The 21518-nt window shown below is 39.1% G+C and overlaps 5 protein-coding genes across 5 annotated transcripts; 2 read left to right on the forward strand and 3 right to left on the reverse strand.

Moving 5' to 3' along the window:
- Positions 1–130: 130 nt before the first annotated feature.
- Positions 131–2017, forward strand: BDR25DRAFT_370577 (uncharacterized protein; the record flags this gene model as incomplete). The annotated part of the gene is made up of 3 exons (XM_033697152.1): positions 131–411; positions 478–1083; positions 1138–2017. 3 exons carry the CDS (start codon positions 131–133, stop codon positions 2000–2002), a joined length of 1752 nt encoding a protein of 583 aa, XP_033546760.1. The 3' UTR covers positions 2003–2017.
- On the reverse strand, positions 1562–3437 carry BDR25DRAFT_304296 (DHH phosphoesterase). The gene has a single exon (XM_033690179.1). It carries the CDS (start codon positions 3398–3400, stop codon positions 2033–2035), a length of 1368 nt encoding a protein of 455 aa, XP_033546761.1. The 5' UTR covers positions 3401–3437; the 3' UTR covers positions 1562–2032.
- A 586-nt stretch (positions 3438–4023) lies between these two features.
- On the reverse strand, positions 4024–6015 carry BDR25DRAFT_315134 (FAD binding domain-containing protein; the record flags this gene model as incomplete). The annotated part of the gene is made up of 1 exon (XM_033691500.1): positions 4024–6015. The coding sequence occupies one exon, from the start codon at positions 6013–6015 to the stop codon at positions 4024–4026; it is 1992 nt and encodes a 663-aa protein (XP_033546762.1).
- A 1139-nt stretch (positions 6016–7154) lies between these two features.
- Positions 7155–8132, forward strand: BDR25DRAFT_370590 (uncharacterized protein; the record flags this gene model as incomplete). The annotated part of the gene is made up of 2 exons (XM_033697153.1): positions 7155–7220; positions 7284–8132. The coding sequence occupies 2 exons, from the start codon at positions 7155–7157 to the stop codon at positions 8130–8132; spliced, it is 915 nt and encodes a 304-aa protein (XP_033546763.1).
- Positions 8133–18624: 10492 nt separating this feature from the next.
- Positions 18625–19984, reverse strand: BDR25DRAFT_356188 (uncharacterized protein; the record flags this gene model as incomplete). Its single annotated transcript, XM_033695589.1, has 5 exons — positions 18625–18689; positions 18731–18752; positions 18855–19679; positions 19736–19866; positions 19960–19984. 5 exons carry the CDS (start codon positions 19982–19984, stop codon positions 18625–18627), a joined length of 1068 nt encoding a protein of 355 aa, XP_033546764.1.
- Between the last annotated feature and the right edge of the window lie 1534 nt (positions 19985–21518).

Here is a 21518-nt window from a genome sequence, read left to right on the forward strand (position 1 = left end):
CGAAGCACTCTTGCTCCCCAACAGTTTCGTCTACCCAACCGCTTTGTGCTATCTTTCTTAAACCAAGAACAGGCCTGATCAAGCTTCGAGTAGTACCTAGTCTTGACATTAAGAACCAACCTTTGACTCAATGTCGACGCTGCGAAACTTTGCCATAGGCACTAATTCCATGATCGAAACCGACCTTCTCATAATCGGAGCTGGGCCTGCGGGAGCATCACTAGCCTGCTTCCTTGCAAGCTATGGTAAAAACGGCCTCGTAATCAGCGCTGCTCCAGGGACGGCAAATACACCGCGTGCTCATATGCACAACCAGGCGGCGTTGCAATGCATCCGAAACGTCGACATTGGGCTGTGGGAGGAATGCGAGAGACTTGGACAACGCGGCTCCTCTATCATGCACTACCGTTGGTCCGAATCGATGAGCGGGGAAGAATAGGGGCGAAATTATTCCTGGGGATATGGTGACCGTGCAAGCGATTATGATTTGGCTTCTCCATGTAACCCTATGGATCTGCCGCAGACTTTGCTGGAGCCTATCCATGTGAAATATGCGACAGCGAATGGATTTAAGGTTAGATTCGATACACAGTTATTGTCATTTGCAGAGGATACGGTCTCTGGAAAGATATTCTGCCATGTGAAGGATCGCGCGACTGGAGCAGAGTACTATATCACGACGAAGTACCTCTTCGGCGCCGACGGCGGACAGAGCATTGTTGCACAGCAACTCGGTCTCCCATTTACTGTTCTCCCTGGAGGCGGTATAGCATATAATATCCTAGTACGTGCTGATCTGTCGCACTTGATGAATAGTCGGCCCGGGAATCTACACTGGAACCTACGCCTTGCCCGGGATTACCCTTTCATGTGCGTAGGGAGAATGGTAAAGCCTTGGTATGAGTGGCTGTTCGTGATCTTTCCTAAAGGCCCTGATTGTACTATTGATGACCGTACTAACGGCCAGTGGGGCGAGGTGGTCGAGGATATGATTGACGATAATACCGTCAAGGTTCAGGTGCTTGGAGTGTCCAAGTGGGTTATTAATGAGACGTCTGCTGATACCATCTCGAGGGGTAACGTGTAGGAGCCCTGCGAACGATTCTGAACTAACATAAGCTAACTTCATTCAATTAGTTTCTGTCTTGGAGATGCCATCCATCGCCACCCACCAACTCTCGGGCTGGGTAGCAACACTTGTATCCAGGATTCTTTTAACCTGGCATGGAAAATAAACCTAGTCATGGATGGTGCAGCATCACCTGGCCTCCTTGAAACCTACAACATTGAGCGTCAGCCAATCGCCGCCCAATTGGTCAAGGCTTCTAACGATATGCTTCGTAAACACATTCTGGTATGGCAGACTGTTGGGGTCCTTCCACCTGGCCACACCCTGGAAGAACGACTAGCAGGCATCACGGAGCTTAGAGAGAACTCTGAAAAGGGAAGAGCACGACGAAAGTTGCTGAAAGAACGACAGCAGGATTTGTATCATGAGACAGGCGCGCTGGGTCTAGAGATGGGCCAGCTGTACCATAGTCATGCTGTCTACGTTGGTGATGAACCAGGGCCTTACTTACCGTCCGGGAAGGAAGCAGACAATCCGGTACTCTTCTATGATGCAAATACGTATCCAGGTCGACGCCTTCCCCATGTATGGCTGAACACCGCTCTTCCTAAGAAACTGGTCTCGACTGTTGACATCGCTGGCAAAGGGCGCTTCTGCCTCTTCACTGGAATCGGGGGCGAGTCGTGGAAGGTAGCTGCTGCCGCTGTGAGCGAGAGCCTAAAAGTACCAATCGGTGTCGTAGGGATTGGATTCGGTCAAGATTGGGAAGATCCGTATCACGCTTGGGCGGACAAAAGAGGAGTGGAAGAGGATGGTGCGGTGCTTGTGAGACCGGATCTATTCGTTGCATGGAGAGCAGAGTCCAGTGGAAGCGAAGAGGAGTGTGCTTCGAAGCTACAGGAAGTGATGAAGAGAATACTCTATCTCAAGTAATTTAGAGTTGTAGTTTTCGCAGTAACGGGCTTAGTCCCATGCCATAACTGCATCTTCGACGATGGGCCGGATAACCTTACGTCCTGCATCAGACTCGTGCCTCCATACCATCTGCCTCCGTCCAAGCTCATGAGCTCTATGCCATGGCTGGAGCCCTAGGCTCTTTTCATTTTCTAGAGCCTCATAAACGACCCGGAAAAGTGAATCAGCCTGAGCTTGGCCAATTCTGACATCGTCTCTTACGACGAGCACAATTTCTCTGATCTTCTTCTTCTCTCCATTTTTGCGCGTCTTGTATTTATTCAGCGAGATGCTGATATCGACACTAATCTCCGCTGTCCAGGCAGCATGAATAGCAAACCAGTCGAAGAGTTCCTTAAACTCCGTCTTCACTATCTGCGCATCCATGGAGTATGGGACGGATGCAAAGCCAAGGCTTACAGTTGGAGTGTTCGGTGAAGGGGTGTCGACGAGGTCGCCCTTCCAATCTCGTCGCAATAGGTCCCGGAGGCCGAGATGGTCGAGATCTTTCTTAGCGTCGCTGAGCCTGTCGTCTAGGTCCTCCATGACATCTTCTAGATCTCTTTTCGCCCAATTGCTCCGCTTCAGAACACGTGCAGATGTTTTAACGTCTTCTTCTGTACTTGCTGAATTCGTTAGTCCACTTGAATCAATGGCTATCGCACTTAGAATAAGCTCTAGTAGCTCATGCGGCATGTGGTACTCCTCGGGAAGCTTTTCCAGTTCGTCAAGCATTTGCCGAGCAACAATGGTCGTGCAGCTGGCTGTCTTCTCGAAAATTCGTGGTTTGGCTTCCGGCCCAGCGCCTCGGTCAATGTGGTGATCGAAGATGCTTAGGATCTTCGCATTTCGCCATTTGCGCAACGGTTTAGCATGATCGACTAGGACGATGCCTCTAATCTTGCGGCTGAGAGTTTCCGGATCCTCAGGCAGCTCATCAAGTGTTAGGAGATCTTCATGTCCGCTTGTCATTTTGGAGTTGTCTAGAGCTAGCTTGTTCTCGGGGCGAAGATCCAGCGCATCTGCAGGTGTCTGTAGTAGGGCAATAGCTTTGATCGGGCTCGATGTGTTCTGCGTCGAATGTCTGAGATGATAGGCCCAGGCGAGAGCTGCTGTCATGCTGTCGAGATCTCCGCCTTCATTGCCTTGGACTATCGTCCATTCCGACTCCTTACTCGCTTGCCAATCAACCAAAAACTCTTTCTTGGTGGCACGACTCCATTCACTGAAGTGGCCAACACCTTCTTTGGCAATGCCAATGATATCCTGGCTAGCAGACGCCTCAAACACGGCCTGCGGATGAGGTTGGGTGGGTGGGATGGCACTCGCCGTGAGAGACGTTAGAAGCGCAAAGGAAAGCGTGTAAAAGGGCCACATCCCGAATGTTATCAACTTTAATCGGAGGTGAGAGAGGGAATGAGAAAACAACGTTGGAAGATGTAGGAACGAGAAGAATGCGTAAGAGGCGCACGTGCCGGCCTTTATCGATAAGCGCCTATGGCTTGGCGGTGTAAAGACCAAAGGTTCCCACCGGTTCTTTTGTCAAAGTCCACTTAACTAATATTCCGATCTGTACAATTTGCCGAATAGTTAATGTGCCTTGCAAAAGGCGGTTACTGTCAAAATTGCAAGGATAACGGCCTTGAAAAGGTACAGCAGTGCTAAAACAAGAGACATTAATATGCAACTTAGCAATCCTCTGCGACAAACTGTATTGCTGCTTTCTCTTATATTTCTTTTCAGTCATATCTTGACACTTTATTGTAGTTCTATCTTCTAGTTTTGCAGTTTGCTGTTCGTCCAGTTGACCTGTGCGCGTGCCAAGGACGTGGCAGAGTCTAACTATTAGTAGAAATTCTGGCAGTGAGTAGCTTTTGCAAGGCACAATAACTCCTCATCAGCATTACGACCTTCCCCTGGGGTGGGCACACATTACGTCTCAATGCGATTAAATATTATGGAATTATATATCGCCAAGTTCTTCGACTTTTGCCCTAACTCTACGCTCGGCACAGTCGGCCATTCTGCGTCGGGATGCCGCCGAACTTCACTCCGTCCTGAACAACCCACTCCTCGCTTCCCACGCCATGGTGCACATAGAACAACCCCGTCGGATCCCATTTCTTCTTGATGCTTAGCAATCTGGGATAGTTTGCGCCCCAGAAAGCCTTCTGGAAATTCGGCTCATTGATTTCAGCCTCATTGCCGTACGTCCCACCGTTTGGACTCACATCCCGAAGCGGGCCTAGCATATCGTTCGTCAAGGCCCGGCCAGCAGCACCGAGCTGGTCGTCTGATGTTGTCGGCATTCCTATGGCAATGATCATACTGGCTTCGTTACGGAACGCCGGGTTCACCGAATTTAGGATCTTCGGCTGGGTGGCTGGTGCTTGGTGGTAGATGTTGAGACCAACGCCCTTGCCAACTGCTGTCTTAATGGCCGCGAGCGTCTTCTCTCGGATGGTAGCGTTGTTCCAGTTCTCCGCGGGTAGAATCCTGTTCCCAGGCAGGCTTTCTGCAGCACCGACGTGCTGGTCTAGTGGGGCGAATGTTGCGTTAAACGCAGATAAGAAAGAGGGGTGGTAGGTTGTGTTGATTGTGTACGGAATATTTAGCGCAGTAAGGTTAGCTAAGAAAGGAGCAACGAGCTTATTGTACTCCACAACAGTCATGTTAGGTGCAAAAAAGGGTGCCATGCTGAAGGTCATGACTCCTGTAATGTTAGACAAGAAGAAGTAAGAGTATGTCTTTGCAGCATTCCATGCAGGAAACGAGTCCCAGAGCGCGGCGAAGCCTTTCCAGAAAGTCGCCTCAGGGACAGAACTATCACGAGACGCAGCGAAGCTGAAGATCGAGGTTGTTACGGGGATTTTGGGATGTGCTTTGAGTACAGCAGAGGTAATGATTCCAAAGGTACCACCACCACCACCGAGCATTGCCCAGTAAAGGTCCGAGTTAACACTTGGAGTCGCCGTCACAAACCGTCCGCTGGCAGTAACAACTTCAAGAGCAACGACTTGGTCCGCCCCCATTCCGAAGAGCTGCATGACAGGACTATGCCCTCCGCCTGTAATGTATCCGCCAGCCACACCAACCGTTGGACAAATACCAGCAACCGTGGTAACGCCGTTCTTATCTGCCGCCTTGTATAGCTCATTGGCCTGGACTCCAGCGCCAACCTTGAAAGCGGCCCCCTTGTAATCCGGGCTAATATAGTTCTTTACAAAGGCAATGTCCTTTAGGTTGTGTGTCCAGAGACTCAAGGCGTCCTTTCCGGTCGAGCGGCCGTTGTAGTCGTGTCCTGTGTTTTTGATAACTAGACGAAGGTTTGAGACACGGGCGAAATTAACTGCGAGTTGAATCTGGGCCACGTTGCTAACTTCAACTGAATAGGCAGCGTAACCTCCCTGGGTGCAGCTTTTTAATGCGCTGGCATTGGTTCCGGGCATGCAAGTTTTGCCTTGGTAAATGGGGAACATGACAGACCCTGGATCAGAGAAGTGCAAGCTTTCAGTGTTCCATTTAGAAGTCACTGAAGCGCATTCGGTGACGTCGTAGTCATCGTATACCGAGTCCTCATAACAAGGAGAAGCGATGGGAACAATCGGGGACAGAGCGCCACCCAGCAGGAGATCGAAGATGCCCCAAGCTATCCTGGACGGCCAGAGGAGATCACCGGGCGCACTTTTGCAGAATCCACTGCGTCGATATTTGGCAACTTCGGGTACGCTGCTGGCATTGGTATCAAAGGCGAAGAGATGCGCATAGTCGGCAATGTTGGTGTTGTCGCTGGTGTTGAGTATAGCGATTACTTTGTCCGTCAATTGAACCGTCTCAGCGTCGAACAGTTTCACGCCTGCTTTGGTGTCTGTAGGCGCAACTGTAGCCGCAGCAGGCTCGATAGAGGTAGGCGTAGCAATGGGCTCTTGAGCCTGTGCAACACGAGCAACAAGCGATAGGATGATGGCAGATATCAGCATGGCAGTGAACATTTTGTTGGATGCCATGCGCCCGGAAGAATTCGAACGAAGGGAGAAAAAGAGGGATCCTTTGACGTTTTCACTGCAGGGGCTGAAGAAGAAGACGGATCAAAGTACAGTGTGCAGCAACACGAGTCTTTATTTTACCGACTGTATGGTTCCCCACATTCCCTTGACAGTGGGACCTACAACTTAACCGCCCCACCGCTCCTAATTCGTCCTTCGTTCTCTCGCTTGCGGTAATCTTCCCGAGTTCCTGAATCCTTCTGCGTACCCTGACCGTGTTAGTCGCTCAATCTCCCGGTGTGCAGCCGCGAGGTGCTGGATTTTATCGTTCGCGAAGTTTTCAAGTTTGTGTGTAATCCAGTCGTATTCTCATGCAAGCGGGTGAGTGGCTGCCACTAGTGTAAGTAGACAGGCCTGTATGTGTACCACTTTTCTATCTAACCCTGATAGAACTCGCTCATGAAACTCAGAGAAACAATGCGAACGATCCCTTATGTTTCGAATCTTCAGGGGACGAAGGAATTGCATTGCGAAATCAAAATATACTCCAGTCAGCACTTTATTTGAGTTGGTTCTCAGCATCAAATGAATCCTCCAAGGAATGGACCCATGTTCTGTGTAACAACATATATTGTATTGCATGAATTCAGGAGCCGGAACCACCCGTATTTCACCCTGCAGATAGATCCTAACAAATGATATTTCCCAAACCATTTGTTTCCCCGCGGCAGTTAGACTAGGCGGACGTTATAATAAATAAGGGGCTGACCGACTCGTTCCTGACCAAGTGGCGAAGATCCTAAGTTGGCACCATTTCATCACACCACGAATCCACAATGGCGGGCAGTGGGTTGCAACCTGGCATAATCGCAATTATGTGCGTTTGTCCAGTGATATCGGGATTTGTTATTGGGGCGAGACTTTATCAGAAGCACTCTCATCGGACACTGGCTGGAGGTATGTTAAGTGCTAGCATAATGACCGTTCCTCGATGGCTAAAATTTTCATCGCTTCTCAGATGACTGGCTCATCTTCGCCGCTTGGCTGCTTTCGGTAGCGTGCACTCCTTTGACGATCCTGTGTAAGTCGCAGCGGGCGTTACGTTTAACCAAGGATTTGATTTGACATCTGTAGTTACAATTGCCATGTACCAAGGCTATCGCGACGAGGACGTGCCTGGGCAAAAGATTAATATAACGTACGCGATGAAGGTATGTGCTTGTCCATCCTCGAAAAGAGAACTCCCTTTTGCTGACTGTTTCACTTTCTCGCAGATTCTCTACGCTATGTCCATCGCCTACAACCCCATCATGGTCGCCATCAAAGCTTCTTTCCTCTGGTCTCTTCAGAAGCTGCGCTCCCCACGAGTCTGGATTCGGCGATCACTCTGGGTTATCCAGTGTATTAATCTTGCATATGGCATTGGACATCTCATTGTCACTTCGATTCCCTGCCTCCCCGTAAAGAAGAAGTGGTACCCCCAAATACCTGGCAGATGTTACGATGGACGCAAGCACGTCATCGGTACTATCTCGATCGTCCTAATTACTGACGTTATGGTGTTGATTATGCCTACTTGGATCATCTACGATATCCAAATGCCGCGCTTGCGCAAACTCATGACCATAGCCTTCCTCTCGCTCGGCTGCATTGTCCTTGTCATCGGTGTGCTCCGTCTCAGGTTCCTCATGGGGACCTTCAACGGTAGCAACACCTCATACTCGCTCGAACCTTCATATTCATCCATCGAAGCCGCTGTTGCTCTCATTGCGGCCTCAGGTCCCACCATCAAATGGATGTTGAGCGCCTGCATTCCGGCACTGCGCACCCCAGAGCAGAAAGCATCAAGCTACAAGCCGAGCTCAGGCAGCAATGCAATCTCGCGCAGCATCCAGCGGTCCAAGGTCAGAGCGGGTTACGATAGTTACGACGAGCTAGGAACCCGGAAAGGAGATGGCTTTAAAAGTACCGATGAGATCCAGCTGAAGGATAACTGGGGACGGTGGAGGGGCGGTGATGCGAACAGCGATGATCAGAGGATCACAGGTTCAGATGATGGCATTATGAAGACGGTCTATGTGTCCCAGACGAGATCGCCAGTCAGGCCAGCGGATGTAGTGTGAGGGAGTCAGGTTCAATGATTCATCCTTCGTTAGATGCGACATAGCCCATGCGCGAAAGTGGTCTTGCATGGCCTTCTAAGGGAAATCACGGCATATGGGAGTGATGTGGACTTGCTATATGCAAGTAAGTTGAACATGGGAGGCTTGTTGGGCTGTTTTTACTGTTACAGCGTTGGTGAAAATGGCGACACCTATGGTAGAGAAATCCCTTCCTACTAAGCTCCGTGAGTAAGCTCCGCGAGGAAGCTCCGCGAGTACTACTAGGTCGCGTCACCAATGTGCAACCACCTTCTGCAGGGCGTGCATTTGGTGACATTCACTAGGAATAAAATTTTCCAGCCGACGCGAATTCCCCTGAGCAGAGCCGGGGGCGACGACACTTTGTCATTCCTTTTAACATATTCGGTCTTTTCTATCGACATCGCGATGTTACTCTAGGTATGTGCACCTTCTACGAGATGTTTGTATATATGGAGCTTTCCAAGTTCTCCCATCTGCTTTTATTCATCCACCACTGCAACCCACCTTAGTTAAACATTACCAGCCCTATTCCTATGCAGCATATTTAACACCATGTTGCGTTTGCAGTAGTCATGCATGGCTCACACAATCGTCACGTGTTGCTAAGATCTGCCCCCTTTTCCTGCATATATATATTGACGCCTAAGTACACTCATTTGGCAATTAATCTAGGTCCTTATTTGCTAAGCGGAGGTTAGCATATCTATATGGAATTTTTTTTGTATATATGTATGTACAGTGGGCTTGTCAAAAACCGAAATCCAAATTAGGAAATTATGGCTGTCACGTGACGCAAAAAATCGGCTATTCTTTAGACAAAACCAGCGCTAGCGATAGATCGATCCGATTCGTGGATCGATCCGAATCCACGCTATCCTGAATCTAGATTAGATCCTTAAATTAATTTATTGTCTTAGCTAAAAATTTACTTCTCTATTAATAAAATAACTTTAAAAGTCTTATATAATAAAATTCTATAAATTAAGCTTAACTCTAGTGTCTAAAAATAAAGGTAGTAACATTAGAAACTTTATATAACTACTAATGTCTAATAAACTTACTAAAAAAAACAGCTGTTTTTTTAATACTATAATTTTTATAATTATAACTATGCTTTAAAAGTTATTATAAACTTTTAAAAGCACTTAAAATCTAACTACTGTCTGTACGTAAGTACAGCTGCGTCTGTACACGCGTACAGCTGAATTAGGTTGCCTAAAACGTTAACTATCTAGCCTATGCATTAGAGGCTATGTGTACTTAAAAGCTCTTTTTCTTTATATAAAAAAAAAGGGCAGTACTTAATAATAAAAAAATCTTTACCTACTTACCTCTTAGTACACCTTTTAGGCGTATGTTTATTTAATTAAACCTAGGTTAACTAACACTAATTAGTCTATTAATAGACTATTTACTGTGTGTGTAGCTACATAGAGGATATTATTCTTAACAGACAGATTTATAAGGATTAATAAAACTGCTACTGTACAAATAGCTTACTCCTACTATGTGCGTAGCTATGCAGAGAGGGCTTAGACAAGCATTATGCACACCCCTAGATTAACTAATTACATAAAGACAAGATTAGCAACCTGCTGTGTGCGTAGCTATATAAAAAGAGCTTACTGCTAAGCCTTTATGCGCCCTAGAGCTTCCTGTTAATACAGGCTATGTAACTACTTACCTACTGTGTGCGTAGCTACATAGAGGAGATAATATAGGCTGCATAATTAAAAACTTACTGCGTGCGTAGCTACGCAGAGAAGGCTTTTTATTAGCAGCCTGCCTTATTAACACTTCTCTTTTTTTTAACAGCTGTATAAACAAGCAACTAGCCCCTGCCCTAGAGCTAACCTGGTACTCTGCACAACAGCTTGCTTTTTAAAAGCTACTATACAGTTAACTACTACTACTTACCTACTCTCCCCCCCCTCTAGACAACTGCTGTATAAACGCAACTAGCTTTTACCCTTACTACCTTGCTATAAAACACTTTATGTATAATAAACTTATAAAGGTAACTTACATATCTAAAATAATACTAAAATACTATAACAGTTTATAAATAATCTGTAAAAGCAAAGCTTGCTTAGAGCAATAGTTAGCACATTAAGGTAGGTGTAAGGCCGGATGTCCCAGAGCGGGCCAGTATGGCCTCCCCTGACCTGTTTGGAGGTCACATGACCTGTGCTTTGTATATAAGCATAAACTCTAACAAGCAAGGCTTAGCAGTGATTTGTCTCTCTTATAATACACTTCTATCTTTCTTTAAAAGCTTACTTTTAGTGCTATCTGTGCTACCTACTATTCTATCTTTATAGTAGGTTATTTAGGTTAAAGAATAGTTTATAATAATTTTTATAAATTATTTTATCTTAGGTTACTTAGAACTTATTTAATAAGTCTTTATATTAGCCTTAACTATAACTTAACTTTTTCCTCTATAGTTACTCTTATTTTTCTAAGTATTTAGTTGCACTTTTTTTTTTAGCTAGCTTAGTAGTTTTCTAATATGCTTTGTATAAGGCCTATAGGTGTTAATAGCATTCTTAGGTTCTAAGTCCCCACGCACTTCTATATGCCTCTAAGTGGATTCCCACTGCATTTAGACCTATTGTCTTGCCTACACTGTTATATAGTTGTAGCATAATGCTTAGCAAATTAGTATTAGACAGGTAATAGAAATATAATAATAATATTTAACTATAGCATGTAACTAATTACAGCCTATAACTAAGCATAGCTAATACTAATCTCTAACACACTAATATAGCTAATGCTAATCTCTAACATACTAATATAGCTAATGCTATTTCTTAACACACTAAAATAGCAAAAAATATAAAATAAACATAGCTAACTATAATTTAAATATATTTTATATAACATATACTAAATTAAACTACATATAAATTAATATAAAAGTGTACTTATATTAAGTATACATTTTTTTAAAAAAAAATATAAAAAATATATAAACTAATAAAAAATTATAACTAACTAATTAGTATATTTTAAAAATAGATTTTACTTAACTTTATATTTTATAAACTTAAATATATTAAGTATAGTAAGCTATTATGTTTACTAAAAGGTTAACCTTCTAGCTAGCACAGCAAAAGGATATATATAGACAGATAGCTGTATGCAACACACCCTCTTGTAACGGCGCAGGCAAGACAATGGGTCCGAATGCGGTGGGAGTCCACTCAGAGGCATATGGGAGTGCGTGGGGACTCTGAACCTAGGAATGCCATTAACACCTATAGGCCTTGTACAAAAGGATATTATAAAACTACTAAGCTAGCTACAGGGGCAAGGTGCAACTAAATACATAAGGAAATAGAGGTACAGCAAGGGGTAAGGCAGAGTTCGGGCTAATATAGGGTCTTTTTAGATAGGTTCTAGGCAACCTAAGATAGATATAATTTATAAAAATTAAATTAAGGTTAAAGCTAATATAAGAGCCTTCTAGGCTATCTAAAACAGAATAATTTATAAAGATTGTTACACTACTCCTCTCTTTATAGACTAATAGTCCTTATTAGTAGTTATAGTTTAAAGTATTACTATTATGTTCTTTACATCTTTAAACTAAAACTAGTCTAATTTAGCTAGGTGTTCTTACTAAGTATTTCTTTACACTACTAGTAGTGTCCTCTAAACTAAACACTTTACATATAGTTATTAATTATAAGAGTAGTAAGTGTAGTTTGTTAATTAAAGCTAATTTAAATAAAATAATAAAGTCTTTTTTATAAGTCCTCTTTTCTAGATTATATGCTGTAAAGTAGGCTACTATAGCTTTAAAAAAGTTTGCCTAGGTATGTTTAAAACTAACGTACTTCATGGGCGAGTTGCTTACACACCTAAGTTGCTTACTTTTGCTAAGACCCTACTAAACTACTCTTTCTACACTAATGCATTCCCTACAACACTACTTAGACGCGCTAAAAGAATGTTAGATACAGCTTACACTCTAAGCTTTTAAATAAGATATAAAACTCTTAAAGAAATGTGCTATAGCTATGTATAGAGTCTTATAAAAGATAATAAATAACTATAGCGCTAGATAACCTTTACAAGCTAATTCTACAGCTAAATTACAAAGGCTAGGTAATAAAAGGAGTAGGTAATTATTAAGACTATACTTAAGCTATATGCGCAAGGAATTTCCCCTTAGATAGCATTTATAGCTAATATAGCTAATTCTTTGCGCGCTAAGCGTAATCTAGGCTATGTTTACATAAACTAGCCTAGTATGTTTATAAAGCGTTATTTAGAGCTTAAAGTAATGTTTAAGCGTAAGTATAACTATAAAAGAGCTTTTTATAAGAGTCTTAAAGTAATTTAGGGCAGGTTTAGCCTTATAGAGAATATTAAAGCTAAGTATAGCATCTAAGATAATAACACGTATAACTTTAGCAAGATAGGGTTTATAATTAGCTAGATATCTTTTAACTATACTTACACTTAAAACTTTACTTTAAGCTTTAAATAACACTTTACAAACGTACTAGGCTAGTTTATGCAAACATAGCCTAGATTACGCTTAGCGCGCAAAGAATTAGCTATATTAGCTATAAATGCTATCTAAGGGGAAATTTCTTGCGCATATAGCTTAAGTATAGTCTTAACAATTACCTGCTTCTTTTTATTACCTAGCCTTTATAATTTAGCTGTAGAATTAGCTTGTAAAGGTTGTCTAGCGCTGTAGTTATTTATTATTTTTTATAGGACTTTATATATAGCTATAGCATATTTCTTTAAGAGTTTTATGTCTTATTTAAAAGCTTAGAGTGTAAGCTGTATCTAATGTTCTTTTAGCGCGTCTAAGTAGTGTTGTGGGGAATGCATTAGTGTAGGAAGGGTGGTTTAGTAAGGTCTTAGCAAAAGTAAGCAACTCAGGTGTGTAAGCAACTTGCCTATGAAGTACGTTATAATTTAGTACTTATAGGCTAAAAAGAAGCTTCTTTTATAAGTAGAAAGACTAATCTAACTAGAATACTCTTCTTTTAATAGCTACACTAATAAAGTGCGCTTTAAATATAAAAAAAGCTTTTTTTTATCTATTCTAAAAGTCTAAAATGCTTACTATGCTTTAGTTTTTTTCTAACTAGTAATAAAATAAGCTTATAAGAGCTTTATTATATCCTTTACACTTTTAAACTAAAACAAGTCTAATTTAGCTAGGTATCCTAGCTCTAGATAATCCTTTGCAATACTAGCTATATGTCTTTATATTAATGCTATGTGTGCACGCTTGCTTTAATAGTAATTTAAATTAATGTTAAGTCTGTCTATAATAAAAGCTTACTATTATTTAAACATAGGTTTTTTACTATCTATAAAAATCTTAATCTTAGGTGTATATTTAGTAAAGTAGATTTACTAAGTTTAAAAGGTGCCTAAAAAGTCTCTTACACTTAAAGTAGTAAAAGTAGTATAAGGTGTTATTAAAAGTAATTTAGTAGTTAGTAAAAGTTAACTAGTAGTTTTTAGCTAGATTAGCTACTTAAGCTATACTTATAATTAAGTAATCTAATTACTAATAAATATACTGCTAAAGGTTAACTTTAAATTAGGTAAAGGTATAGCTTTAAGTGCTATAAAAGTAAGTTTAGCTGTTAACATAAATTATTAATTAACTTTAAAGAGCTTACTTTAGCTAGAGCGTATTTTAATTCTAGAATTAAAAAGTAGTAGTTAGTTAGATATTAGTAGTTATTTTTAATTTTAATAAATTATTAGTAGTTTCTAAGTTTCTACTTTAGCGCCTTTTTATAACTCTTTTAAAAGTAATTTTAATTATAGAGGATAAGAAGTTTTAAACCTAAAGGCTTTAGTTAACTAAAAGTTAATAAGATCTAGTTTATAGATTAAATAGTTTAATATAACAGTGTGTAAGTATTATAACCTAAACTAAATTAGACATGTCTTAGAGCTTAGACATAGTTAAATAAATAATTAGTGTAATATTATATAAGGCTATTACTAGCAAAAGTAAGTTTTTTAATATAATGTAACAGCGTAGGCAAGACAATAGGTCTAAATGCAGTAGGAGTCTACTTAGAGGCATATAGAAGTGTGTAGGGACTCTAAACCTAGGAATGCTATTAACACCTATAGGCCTTATATAAAAGGATATTAAAAAACTACTAAGCTAGCTACAAGAGTAAGGTGCAACTAAATATATAAGAAAATAGAGGTACAGCAAAGAGCAGGGCAGAGTTAGGGTGTTACAATCCTTGCTTCGTGGAAGCACTCGGGTCAATGGTATTCCTGGGGGAAGGTAGGACGGACGGAAGGGGCCAACGGCGGGGTGTACAGTCCCACGTAAAGGCTATTAGGCTAATAGAGAGAGGTAGAATAACTAGATTATAGTTTGCCCTATGTGCAGCAGTATAGTAGCTAGGGTTAAACAGTTCTGTTAGACAGAGTTAGAGGTATATATAGTGTAAGATATATAAATAGTATTACAGCCCTTTAAAAGGCTAAATGCTACTTAGTTTATATAAAGAATAAACTAAACATTAAACACACTTTTTTAAAGTTGTTTAGTATAGAAACTATATATATATATAAAGAGTGCTAAGGTAAGTAGGATAAGTTTATATAAGCTTACTAAAAAAAGCTTTATAAGCTTTTTTAGACTTATTAGACTTATAGCTTGTTCTTCTATTAAATAACTCACTCTTCTATTATTACAGGTAGCTGCGCTGCCTCTGTGTCCTCTAACTAGCTTGTAAGTAAGCCCTGCTCTAACCTAACTAGATTATAGAGCACTATAGGTAGAGTTATACTAGTCTAACTATAGACTATAACACGCTGCCTCTTCTCTCTAGTAGCGTCCTTACTGCTCTGCTTACACAACTGCGTTAGTAAAAGCTTATTTATAAAGTTAGTGTTTATTTACTAAAAGGCTTTTCTAGCTTTTACTTTTTTTAAACTAAATAGCTTATTAAACTTATTTATCTTATTATTTTTATACTACTTTTTACTTTAATTTTTTTATTAAATAAAGATAAGACTTTATAGCACTTACTAGTTATTAAAGTTATTTTATGTGTTAACTTTATTATTAAATAAATATGTTAAGTGTGTAAAAAAAAGCTAGAGGTAAAAAATAGAGAGTGTTTTAAATAAAATTATATTTAAAAATTACTAGATTTACTAGAGGCCTAGTGTGTAAAGTACTTAAAAAAGGACTTTTTTTTCTTAGATAAAATAAAAGCCTTTAAGGCTAAAGTAAAAAGCTATTTTTTATAACTATTTTTAGTAAAAACTTATTTTTAAAGGCTGCTACTATCTAGTAATAATATAAATTTATTTATATATTATTTTATTATTTTTTAGCTAGATCTAGTATTAATTACTAATTTTTTATGTATATTTTATAAGTTTATTAACTAGTTTATTAATTCTTAAAAGTCTATAAGCTAGTTCTTTTATAGTGTAAAGTATAAGTTATAACTAAAATTAGCCTTATATAGTATTTCTTTTATTATAGTTAATTTTACTATGTTAATAGCTAACTATGCTATAAAAAGCTATTCTACTTAATTATTTTCAGTATAAAAGATATACTTTCTTAAATACTTTTCTACTTTAGTGTTTACTCTCTCTATTTAGCTGTCTATCTGTAGATAGTATACTGTAGATAGCTTGTGCGTTATTTCTAGGTGTTTTATAGCTGCTTTCTAAAACTTACTAGTAAATAATTTATCTCTGTTAAAAATAATAATTTTAAAGCATTTATGTACTAATATAATATTTTACTTAAGTTTATAAATAAACTTTTTAGCTATAATAGTCTTTTTTAATAGCTATATATATAAGTATTTAGTAGTCTTATTAAGGGCTACTATAATTATATTACACATTTTTTCTATTTCTAGTTCTTTAGATAAAGAAAGTTTTATAATAAAGTCTATTATAATTATTATTTATAGTTATTTTAAAGCTTTAATTAGCTAAAAGTATTTATAAGTCTTATATTTTTATAAGTTATTTTTATTATAAGTGTTGCATTCTTTAAGCACCTTAGTGCATAGTTACTTTACTTTTAGTATGTGTCTTAGTATAGCAGCCTGCAGTTTCTTCTAGAGAGTGCCTATACCTAGGTGTCTAAACATTAGAGATTTATAGTAACGTACTTCACAGGCGAGTTGCTCACACACCTAAGTTGCTTACTTTTGCTAAGACTCTACTACACTACTTTTTCTACACTAATGCATTCCTAACAACACTACTTAGATGTGTTAAAAGAATGTTAGATGTAGCTTACACTTTAAGCTTTTAAATAAAACGTAACACTTTTTAAGTAACATGCTGCAGCTATCTATAGAGTTCTTTAAAAGATAATAAGTAACTAACGCGCTAGATAACCTTCTTAAGCTAATTATATAGCTAACTTATAAAAGCTAAATAATAACAAGGAGCAGGTAATTATTTAGCACATACTTAAGCTAGATGCGTGAGGATTTCCCCTCTAGCTAGTAGCTGTGGCTAATATAGCTAATTCTTTACACGCTAAGTGTAATATAGGCTATGTTAGCATAAACTAGCTTAATATATTTATTAAGTGTTACTTAGAGCTTAAAGTAAAGTTTAAGTTTAATTAGTAAAGCACTTTTACTACCTTAATAATTAATAACTACACATGTAGCTTTTAGTTTAAAGAACACTACTAGTAGTATAAAGAAATACTTAGAGTAAGAACACCTAGCTAAATTAGATCTAGTTTAGTTTAAAAATAAAAGAAGTAATAGCAATATTTTCTACTTTAATTACTAATAAAGACTATTAGTCTATAAAGAGAGGGTAGTGTAACAATTCTTGTTTTATCTTAGGTTGCCTAGAACCTATCTAAAGAGTCCCTGTATTAGCTCTAACCCTAACTTAACCCTAACTTAACCTAGCTCTAACTCTACTCTATTCTCTACTGTTACCTCTATTCTCTTATGTATTTAGTTGCACCTCTTCTTTATAGCTAGCTTAGTAGTTTTTTAATATCCTTTATACAAAGCCTATAGGTATTAATAAGATTCCTAGGTTATTAAGTCCCCACGCACTTCTATATGCCTCTAAGTAGATTCCTACCGCATTCGAACCTATTGTCCTGCCTATGCTGTTACATTAGGCTTTTAAATAAAATGTAACACCCTTAAAATAATATACTATAGCTATGTATAGAGTTTTTTAAAAGATAATAAATAGCTTATACACTAGATAACTTTTATAAGCTAAATTCATAGCTAACTTATAAAAGCTAGGCAATAATAAAAAGCAGGTAATTATTAAGCTTATACTTAAGCTATATACGTAAGGATTTTCCTCTTAGCTAGTAGCTGTAGCTAATATAGCTAATTCTTTACACGCTAAGTGTAATCTAGGCTATGTTAGCATAAACTAGCCTAGTATATTTATAAAGTGTTATCTAAAGCTTAAAGTAAAGTTTAAGAAATAAGTATAACTAGAAAAGAGCTAGCCAAAAAAAAACCAGAGCAAATTAAAGCTAGACAAGCCGTAAAGAGAAAACCAAAACTAAGCATAAAAACTAGAAAAAAAACAAAAACAACCTTAAAAAAATAGACAATACAAAAAAAAAGATATTTAATAACTATACTTAAGGCTAAAACATTACTTTAAGCTTTACATAACACTTTACAAACATACTAGGCTAGTTTATGCTAACATAGCCTAGATTACACTTAGCGTGTAAAGAATTAGCTATATTAGCTACAGCTACTAGCTAAGAGGAAAATCCTTACGCATATAGCTTAAGCATAGGCTTAATAATTACTTACTTTTTATTATTACTTAGCTTTTATAAGTTAGCAATAGAATTAGCTTATAAAGGTTATTTAGTATGTAAGTTATTTATTATTTTTTAAAAGACCTTATATATAGCTGTAGCATGTTATTTTAAAAGTGTTACATTTTAATTAAAAGCTTAGAACATAAGCTGTATTTAATATTCTTTTAGCGCGTTTAAGTTATTAAAAATAAATTAGTGTAGAGAAAGTAGTTTAGTAGAGTTTTAGTAAAAGTAAGTAACTTAGATGTGTAAGCAACTTACCTGTTAAGTATGTTATAGATTATGCTCTAAGCTTTTAAATAAATATAATACTTTTTAAGTAATATACTAACGTACACTATAGGCAAGTTGCTTACACACCTAAGTTACTTACTTTTACTAAGACCTTACTAAACTACTTTTCTTACACTAATACATTTCTAATAACACTACTTAAATATGCTAAAATAATGTTAAATATAGTTTATACTTTAAGCTTTTAAATAAAATATAACACTTTAAAAGTAATATGCTATAGCTATATATAAAGTTTTTTTAAAAATAAATAAATAATGTACATTACAGGCAAGTTGCTTACACACCTAAGTTACTTACTTTTACTAAGACTCTACTAAACTACTTTTTCTACACTAATGCATTTTGTTACGGTCCCTAAGTGGACCATAAGCGAGTGTCTGCCAGCCGACGTATGGGGCGAAGGCGGCTGGTGGAACCCCCTTACCCATGAATAGGATTGCATAAGGATAAGTCACGTGACATCCCGCAACATCCGGAAAGGCCTGGATGGAGGCAGCGGCTTAGCAAAGTGCATGCGCTAAGTAAAGTGCATTTAAATCTCTCTTGTCTAAACATAGTGCTATGGTGTCGTTTTAAACATTTACCGTCTTCTTTTCATTAAATCCGTCGGCCTGGGCGAAATAGTATCCTCTCTGATTTGTTACCAGTCTTAGTGATCCTACATCTGCGCCTCGCTCAACCAAAAAATCGCAATTGAAGTGTGTATGACCAAACCCCCATAGTTTTACCTTCCCACTTTGGAAGCAGGGCTGATCCGACAAGTCCGTCGAGAAGGCACTCGAGATAGGACTAGCAGCGTGCTTCGGGTCGCTTGAGCGAGGGTCTCTTGATGGACTCCAGTGCGTGAGAATGATTATCTTAGAGTTGCCATGCTCGAGCGCAGCGACCTGGGCGTTCAGCCATTCAACATCTCGCTTGTGCGCCGCGTTGTGCATTTCCACATCCCAGCTCTCCGTCTGGAAGAAATCGTTCAAACCCATGCTAACAGCCATTTCGCTCCCAGGCGGTATGTGAGAGAAAAGACTGCAGCCTAAGATCGTGACATTAGTGTCTGGTAGTTTGAACGCAGTGCGATCAAGCAAGATGAAGTCTCCGAGCGCGCTATCATTTTCACACTGTATGGTCTTCTCAAATTCTCGCAATATTGCGAGAGCGGTGGGCCAGTCTGAAGAGTAGGATTCATGGTTCCCGGGCACGAAGAGTACCGTGCGGAATTGCTTGAGTTGGCGGGTGAGAAAGGCTAGGAAGTCGACTTTGTGAGGTGTGACGGTGCCAATGTCGCCGAGGAGGGCAAGGCGCGGTGCGCAAGGGACGATGGGGAAGATGTCGTATCCTTTTGGTGACTCGAGATGAAGATCTGAGAGGAGCTGGAGAGCCATGCGTCTTTGGTCTGGTGTGATATGGGGGTACTATGTATTATGTTTTTATGTGTATGTTGTTAATAGATAGGTAGATAATATTAGACGCGAATAGTGGGGCTAGCTAGCTCGCTTGTGTGGCCAGCTCGCTTGTCAAATACGTTAGTCGGATGCGTTGTTGCCATAGTCGGATGCGTCGGAGGCGTTGTTACCATGGTTGTATCCATCTTACGATGGTCTATGTTGCTAAGATTTACACATTTATTTCGCATATATATAGACTCCTATGAGCACTCCTCTAGCAATCCGTGCAGTTTAGTTTCTGTCGCACGTATCTCACGCGATATCATACCCATGTACTGCACTATTCACTCATTAGGCATAGCTTCTTTCTTGTACAGTATATAGTTAGCCTAGAGCTCTATTAAGCTTCTTAGACCTTATAATACACTTGTGCAATCTACTTTATTTTAATCTAAGTACCTTGTTAATTTGCTTACTATATAACCTCTTCTTAGCTTATGTAAGAGTTATAAGCCTAGAGTTGCGCTTCTAACTAGTATAATAGTTACTACTGTATATTTAGCTTTTGAATTTAGCTTAAGAGGCTCTGCAAACCTTAACACATATTAATTATAGATTGCTTACTAGCTAAGCCTAATTAACTAGATAATAACCTTCTGTTTATTTTAAAACATATTAATTATAGATTGTATACTAGCTAGGCTTAATTAACTAAATGATAACCTTTTTATCTACTAAACTAAAACTACTTATTAATAGAAGACTTGCTTAATTTATGTAAGCAACTCTCTACTTTATTAACATATATAAAGATAACTTTAGCTATTAATGTCTTTATACATGTTACTAAAAAGAGTAACTAGCAGCCTTAGTTTAGTTGCATTAAGACATAAGTAACTAGAGAACATACTATTACAATCCTTACTTGTGATAGCACAAGTACGCGGGCCTAGAAGGGGTACAACAGGAGAGAGCGCGTTGTTACTAGGTGTACTGTAACAGCACAGGCAAGACAATAGGTCTAAATGCGGTGGGAATCCACTTAGAGGCATATAGAAGTGCGTGGGGACTTAGAACCTAGGAATTTCTATTAACGCCTATAGGCTTTGTATAAAGGATATTAGAAAACTACTAAGCTAGCTACAGGGGCAAGGTGCGACTAAATACATAAGGGAATAGGGGTACAGCAGGGGGCAGGGCAGAGTTAGGGCCAGGTTGAGTCAGGGTCGGAGCCGATACGGGGACCCTTCGGATAGGTTCTGGGCGACCCGAGATGGAACGATTCATGAGAATTGTTACATGTACAGCCTAGTTAATAACGCGGATAGTGTGGTAGAGCAGAGTAGTAAGAGAGGCCTAATTGTGGTTTGCCTTTAGACAGCAGTATAAAGCGCTAAGTTAAACAATTCTGTTAAACAGAAGTAGAGGTATATATAGTGTAAGATATACAATTAGTATTACAGCTCTTTATAAAGCTAAAATGCTACTTAGTCTATATAAAAAATAAACTAAATATTAATTACACTTTTTTAAAGTTAATCTTTCTCTAGTTTATATAGTAACTAGTAGTTTCTAAAATTATGCTGTAGCTGCCTAAGTATGCAAGAGCGTGCAGCACTCTAGTGCTGCCTCTTGTAGGCTGTTGCACGTTTTCCTCTACATCTCTATTAGACAAGGCATTTGCTTAGTAGTTAGTTTATCTACATTAGGCTCTATTTATTTAGGCTTATTACTTTTTTTTATTTTAATATAAACAAGTTCTATTCTTATTTATTAAGAGAGTAGGGCACTTTAATAAGGTCTACAGTAGTCTATCTATAAACTACATAGTGTAGTAGAGATGTAACACGCAGGCCTTCTTCTTTA

This window comes from Lindgomyces ingoldianus, assembly GCF_010093535.1.
Source record: "Lindgomyces ingoldianus strain ATCC 200398 unplaced genomic scaffold BDR25scaffold_19, whole genome shotgun sequence".
Classification (NCBI taxonomy): Eukaryota; Fungi; Ascomycota; class Dothideomycetes; order Pleosporales; family Lindgomycetaceae; genus Lindgomyces; species Lindgomyces ingoldianus.

Coding starts and splice junctions, on each gene's coding strand:
- BDR25DRAFT_304296 (XM_033690179.1), bottom strand. CDS start 3,400: ATGTGGCCCTTTTACACGCTTTCCTTTGCGCTTCTAACGTCTCTCACG.